The 7,105-nt window shown below is 42.6% G+C and overlaps 1 protein-coding gene across 1 annotated transcript; it reads left to right on the top strand.

Moving 5' to 3' along the window:
• Positions 1–430: 430 nt before the first annotated feature.
• On the top strand, positions 431–6,682 carry LOC147464954 (calcium-transporting ATPase, endoplasmic reticulum-type-like). The gene is made up of 9 exons (XM_086517226.1): positions 431–660; positions 862–2,343; positions 2,483–2,585; positions 2,689–2,810; positions 4,383–4,661; positions 4,759–5,142; positions 5,336–5,445; positions 5,515–5,743; positions 5,827–6,682. Exons 2-9 carry the CDS (start codon positions 931–933, stop codon positions 6,394–6,396), a joined length of 3,210 nt encoding a protein of 1,069 aa, XP_086373352.1. The 5' UTR covers positions 431–660; positions 862–930; the 3' UTR covers positions 6,397–6,682.
• Positions 6,683–7,105: the final 423 nt, after the last annotated feature.

Genomic DNA, 7,105 nt, shown 5'->3' with positions numbered 1-7,105 from the left:
AGTTTTGATGTGCACTCTAGATGCGGAAGCGCTCTAAGCTAGATCAAAGAAGTAATTTTTTTTGGTGCAAAACTCACAACTGTGAGTGATTGTATTAGAATGCCCCCAATAACTATATATCAACCTCAAGCTCATTCGAGCCTTAAGGGGCGGATGTTACAACAGAAGTACCAAGTGACATACTATCAAAAGTCCAGCCCTTAACATAGCAAGGCTCGGCCGGATGGCGAGGGTCGCACTAAACCAATCATAGGAGTTTTGCCCTTTACCTATGGCATATATTATCAAAGAAGTCTTAATGATTGGCACTTTCCTAGAGTGTAATCGGATAGATGACAGCAACGAGCCAAAGTGAATAAAATCTATAGGTGAATAATGAGGAATTCCCTAAGCATGGATTTGTCGGGGGAGCTTATATGAGCGAGCACTAGGCCTAGAGAAGCTCCCAGGCAATTTCGTGCGCAAATTCCAATTCGTGAAGTGAGGGCAACGCTACCCAACGCTATAAACTTGGCAGCGACTTCATCGTCAGCGTTGATGGACGGTTATGTTAATGTACATACTGTGAAAGACTAGCCTCACGACTTCGTCTCCCATCCCCCTCCCCCTCCCCCTCCAAAACCCTAACCCTCCAAGCTCCATCGCCGCGATTCTTTCCAGGTACGCTTCTCTCAGATCAGTAAGTTGCTCCTGGCTTCTCTTCTTTTGCGGATCGCACTGCTTTTTCGCCTCTAAGCTTGTGCTTTGCAGCCTGCATTCAGACCTCTCTCTCTCTCTCTCTCTCTCTCTCTCTCTCTCTTTTGTGCTTACAAATGGCTTGCTTTTGGTGTAGCTCTCACTGTCTCGTTCCATCTTGTGCAGATTACTTCCATCGTTGTTGCGTTCCTGGAATGAAGTGATTTTTTCCCCTCGGACTACTGCTCTTGCTCGATGGCAACACATGGTGATGGAAGCGAGAAGCTGGACGAGACTGTGTTTCCAGCGTGGTCCAGATCCGTAGAGGACTGTGAAAGGCATTTCCAAGTCAAAGTTTCTGATGGCCTCTCCATGGCTGAGGCAGAGAAGCGGTGCAAGTTGTATGGATACAATGAGCTTGAGAAACATCCCAGCCATCCTCTCTGGAAGCTAGTGTTGGAGCAGTTTGATGACATGCTAGTGAAGATTCTGCTTGTTGCTGCCATTCTCTCCTTTGTACTTGCCTACTTTGATGGCCATGGAGATGGAGGTCTAGACATTACGGCATATGTGGAACCACTGGTTATTCTCACCATCCTTATTCTTAATGCCGTCGTAGGGGTCTGGCAGGAGAGCAATGCAGAGAGAGCTCTAGAAGCTCTGAAAGAGATGCAGTCTGAACATGCAAAAGTAATGCGAAATGGGATCTTTATGTCAGACCTACCTGCTAGAGAACTTGTTCCTGGTGACATTGTAGAACTTAGGGTTGGTGACAAGATACCTGCAGATATGCGAGTGGCTCACCTTAAGACTTCCACCTTTAGAGTAGAGCAAAGCTCTCTGACAGGAGAGAGTATGGCAGTTATCAAAACACATCATCAGATTGACCGCGATGACATTGAACTTCAAGCTAAAGAGTGCATTTGCTTTGCTGGGACAACAGTGGTGAACGGGTCTTGTGTTTGCATTGTCATTGCCACCGGCATGGGCACTGAAATTGGAAAAATTCAAGCTCAGATCCAAGAAGCAGCTTTGCAAGATGAGGATACACCCTTGAAGAAAAAGTTGGACCAGTTTGGAGAGTGGCTAACTATTGTTATTGGAGTGATTTGCCTGGTGGTCTGGATAATCAATTACAAGTACTTTTTATCATGGGATGTTGTCGGTGGAATGCCCAGAAACATAAAATTCTCCTTTGAGAAATGCACATACTACTTTAAAATTGCTGTGGCATTAGCGGTTGCTGCTATTCCTGAAGGATTACCAGCTGTAATTACAACTTGTTTAGCACTAGGAACTCGAAAGATGGCACAGAAGAATGCTATAGTACGCAAGCTTCCTAGTGTGGAGACTCTAGGTTGTACCTCTGTAATTTGCTCCGACAAGACAGGAACTCTGACGACAAACCAAATGGCTGTTATGGAGATGGTGGCTTTTGGTGAACATACAGGGACTTTTTATGACTACTTTGTGGAAGGCACAACTTATGATCCTAGTGTAGGAAAGGTGGTAGGATTGAGTGTGCTAGATTCAAATCTTCAGTCTCTTGCAGAGGTTGCTTCTATATGCAATGATTCAGGAATTGCAGCTGTAAGCAATGAAGCAGGGGTGGCCTTCTCTAATCATCAGTTTCGCGCTATAGGCATTCCCACGGAAGCAGCCCTAAAGGTTGGTTGGGAACTACTTTACACTTTTCTTTAGACAATCATATTGAGCAGGAATATGGAAAGCTTGTTAAGTGGCATTGATTGAACTGAATGATGATAGGAGGGAGGTTGACCCTTTTGCTTTGGATTTTGTCACGTAGGTTTTGGTTGAGAAAATGGGAGTTCCCGATCGAGAGGCCCTGGAAAGAATCAGGAAGGAAGATATTATCGATCATTCTTTGGACTACCTTGTTGTAAAACTCGGTGTGTGTGTGGTTCCATCGACAAGACTTTCTTTTTCTTTTGTTGTTGTTATCCTGATCTGACATGTTGAGGTTTGAAAACTTACTTGCCTGTTGCAATGCAGGCTGCTGTGACTGGTATAGCAAGAGAATTGAAAAGGTTGCCTTACTAGAGTTTGATCGCAGTAGGAAGTCCATGGGTGTTATTGTACGGACGCCCAGTGGTGCCAATAAATTGTTAGTAAAGGTATATCTCTTTGTTTTTTCTTACACACATGAGGAGTAACAAATACGCATTTACCATTGACAGGTTAAAGCATTCACATAGAGATGCAAATTGTCTACCTGTTCTTTCCTTTACACACATGGGTAATGCACGAATAACATAGGTACCACTGACACGTTCAAGCAATTCACAAAGGGCGTGTTATCTTAGAGATGACTACCATGGGTCTATAACCTGCGTTGATTATGGGCTCTTCTAGTTTCATCCAGGCAGAGTGCGAAGTCATCCAAGTTGCAACTGGTTGCAATTTGTCCTTCCTTTGGTGTATAAGCTACATTAAACTCTTAAGTGTAAGCTTTGGCATAGCTGAGTTTTAACTCAAAAACTGAGTAAATAGACCTTTGTAAGAGGGGATTGCTTATGATGTGTATGTATATGTGTCTTGTGTATGTGTATGTGAGGGAGCTTATGTTAACGCCTGGTTCTACAGCCTACTATTGGGCTTGATGAAGTTAGGTGTAAGTTAGTACTCAGTCAAGACTCAAAACGATGCATGTTGGAGCTGATGGTTATATTGTCTCGCGAAGGACAATTTCCTTCACAGGTGTAGTTTGGGAGATCTTTAGGTAGAATTGCACGTGTGTATGTTCAGGTCTTTCAAGGCCTTAATAGCCATTTCAAGGAGAGTATTGCTCATTATTTTTTGTGTAAACTGTATACGTGAGGCCAAGTTCTACAACATACTATTCTGCTTTGTTGAATCTAGTTGGGCTTGCATAGCACTCAGTTTTTACTATGCATGATGAAGTTGATGGTTATATTGTGTTGTGGATGAATAAGATTTGTTGAGTTATTGCATATAAAACTGCACATTCAGAAGTGTATATTCTAAGGCCCTAGCATCAAGTTCCAAGGGAGGCCGCTTTTTTTCCCCCTTTTGGTGTGCTAATTCTTTTTTTCTATTTTTAGGGGCGTGTATTCGCTGTCAGCTTCCTTTTTATTTAACTTGTACTTTCTTCGTTTAACATAACTTGTACTTTCTGTAGATCAAAGGCCCTCGTATAGCAGACATGCAGATTTTGTATCGTGAAGTTCTGTTTGAGTTAGGAGTGGTTGATATCGTGTTAATTCTTTCTATCTTTTCTTTTGCGTATGCCTTATTGGCTTGTGAGCCAAAGGATTTCTGAAGGATGGTGTAAACTGGGGAAGATCGAGAGAAAAGGGTGCAGATAACGCACTTCTATGAGCAACTGCGCCACCTTTTTATAAGCTTGCACTTTCATTCCAGTGAATTTGGACTTTTCTTGGATTCATTTAGGTACATGTTAATTGTCATATAACGGGTAGGTAGATTTCACATTGTGAAGTTTTCGTCTGGATGACTGGCCGGTGTTGTGTCCATTTAACTCTTTCTCCATAAAATCTTAGCATACCTCTAGTGAGATATTCTCCCGCTGTGTACTTATTTGTAACCATGTGCTTGCATTACGTATTTCTTGCAGTTATCATTGTCAAAGTAATCTGTTTAATCATAGGGTGCTTGCACATTGGCATTTTCACTGCTTTTCAATGTCTTTCGACCTCGTTTGGCAGGGTGCAGTTGAGAATGTACTGGAAAGAAGCTCGCATTTGCAGCTTGCAAATGGCACTGTCGTATCTCTAGATAAAGCAACTCGAACACAGTTGCTGCAGAAACTGAGCACGATGAGCTCAAAGGCTCTTCGATGTCTGGCCTTCGCTTACAAAGAGGATTTAGGTAATTTGAACTCGTATGATGGCGAAAGGCATCCTGCTCATGGTCTATTGCTCGATCCTAATAATTACAGTGCAATAGAGAGTGACCTGATTTTTGTGGGCATGGTGGGCCTAAGGGTATGTAAAATCTTGCCTCAACCTGTCTATTGATCCTCTCATGTATGTTGATGTCCTTTAATATTCTATGGTGTCTACTGGATGCTAATTGCCGCAGGATCCTCCTCGAGAAGAGGTACACAAGGCAATTTATGATTGCAAGGAGGCAGGTATCCGGGTCTTGGTTATAACTGGTGATAACAAAAACACAGCTGAGGCTATTTGTCGGGAGATTGGTGTCTTCCATGAGAACGAGGATATTAGTAACAAGAGTTTCACAGGAAAAGAATTTTTGGCTCTCCCTGAGAACGACCGTAGAAGGATTTTGTCAGGAAAAAGTGGTCTTCTGTTTTCAAGGGCAGAACCAAAGCATAAGCAAGAAGTAGTTAGAATGCTCAAAGAAGCTGGTGAGATAGTTGCAATGACTGGCGATGGAGTCAATGATGCTCCTGCATTAAAGCTTGCTGATATTGGTATAGCAATGGGGATCTCCGGAACAGAGGTGAGCCAAATGCTGGTTTTCAGTTGATATGCTCTTTTGTAGAATTCATTTGTTGTACATTTTGAAGCAAGTCATATATTATTTTACAGATAGTTTCTTGTCTTTTCTACTAGTAAGAATTACTCGATCATCAATTATGCATGGTTTTCAAGGCAAGGTGTTCCTGTGCATTATCTCTGGTATTTCTTTGCAGGTTGCCAAGGAGGCATCGGATATGGTCTTAGCCGATGATAATTTCAGTACTATCGTTTCAGCTGTTGCGGAAGGGCGTGCTATCTACAACAATATGAAAGCTTTTATCAGGTATCTATTTGCTTTCAAGCATGTGCTAGCAATTCTTGTGTAATTGTGTGACAATCTTGTGTTGTGCAGATACATGATCTCTTCGAATATGGGGGAAGTGGCTTCTATTTTTCTGACAGCAGCCCTAGGGATGCCAGAGGGATTGATTCCTGTGCAACTTTTGTGGGTTAATCTAGTCACTGATGGGCCCCCAGCAACTGCCCTGGGCTTTAATCCACCAGATGTTGATATTATGAGGAAGCCTCCTAGGAGGAGTGATGATGCTCTCATAAGTCCTTATGTGTTTCTACGATATGCGGTAAGGACCCTAGTGTTCTGGTAGAGCTTGTGGATAAGGTGATATTTCTTAGTGAGCCATCGATTTGTTCTTCATGATTGCAGGTGATTGGACTCTATGTTGGCGTGGCGACGGTTGGCGTTTTTGCCATCTGGTACACATGTCCAAGCTTTTTAGGGATCGATTTATCTGCTGATGGCCACAGCATCATCCCTTTCAGTAGTTTGACTTCTTGGGGCGAATGCCACACCTGGGAGGGCTTCCAAGTGAATAACTTTACCGCAGGTTCAAGGGTGTTCACGTTTGAGAATCCTTGCGACTACTTCACGATAGGAAAGGTGAAGGCGATGACATTGTCACTTTCGGTGCTTGTCGCAATCGAAATGTTTAATTCTTTGAACGCTCTCTCTGAAGATACAAGTCTTCTTGTTATGCCACCCTGGGTGAATCCATATCTTCTCGTAGCCATGTCCGTTTCCTTTGGGCTTCACTTCTTAATCCTGTATGTGCCATTCCTTGCAAGAATATTTGGGATTGTCCCTCTTAGCTTCAACGAATGGCTTTTGGTTCTGCTTGTATCGTTACCAGTGATACTGATCGATGAGTTCTTCAAGTTCATTGGAAGGCAGTTGGCAGCGTCAGAGAGGAGGTCAAGAAAACTGAAAACAGCTTAGTTTCGATACCTCGTTCGTCCTATTAATTTTTTGATCTGTCAGCCTCGGACTGGCAGCAGCTTTGAATCATTTATGGGAAGCCTCATTTCTTCCCAACCCACATCAGATGAAACTGGCCTCATTGGCCACGGATGTGTGGAAAAGTTGGCTTAAATGTAAGGCCATTAATGTAGTTATCACGAGAGGTCAAGGATAGGACTTTCATAAGCTTGTAAAGTCATTCAGCTAAGTGGAATCTTGAATGATCAAGCAAAGGGGGAGTATACTTTTGCATGTTTAGCCTTTTGATCAGCGTGTTGCTGCTGTTCGTAAAGAGAAATTTTGAATTGACTAAGGATGGTCACCTGCCTTGATGTCAGCAAAAAACTGGAAGCACGGTAGGTGGAAATTCACAGGTTTGTCACAAAAATATTTTTTGCAAGTGAGCTTAAATCTGATTGTCCATTTAGGTGTTCTCATTACTGTGAATGCTAGGACTTAATATTAAGGCATCCTTTTATGACAAATGTAACTCTAAGACTGCAGAGAACTTTGACAAGAAATTCAGGAATGTTTAGGACTCTGCATGAAGTAAGAACTGCATAGTGGTTTGGAAGAATAGCATTCCACATTTGAATGGAAAGATGCGATATGCTGGAATGAGAAAACCTGTGAACTGAGGAAGAGATCAAATCCCTTCCATGATAGGAAAGGAGTAATGTTTTAGTCG

This window comes from Adiantum capillus-veneris, chromosome 1 (genome assembly GCF_014529385.1).
Source record: "Adiantum capillus-veneris isolate H3 chromosome 1, ASM1452938v2, whole genome shotgun sequence".
In the NCBI taxonomy this organism is placed as follows: domain Eukaryota; kingdom Viridiplantae; phylum Streptophyta; class Polypodiopsida; order Polypodiales; family Pteridaceae; genus Adiantum; species Adiantum capillus-veneris.
Note: the sequence above shows the minus strand (reverse complement) of the source record. Positions and strands in the feature narration are given on the sequence as shown.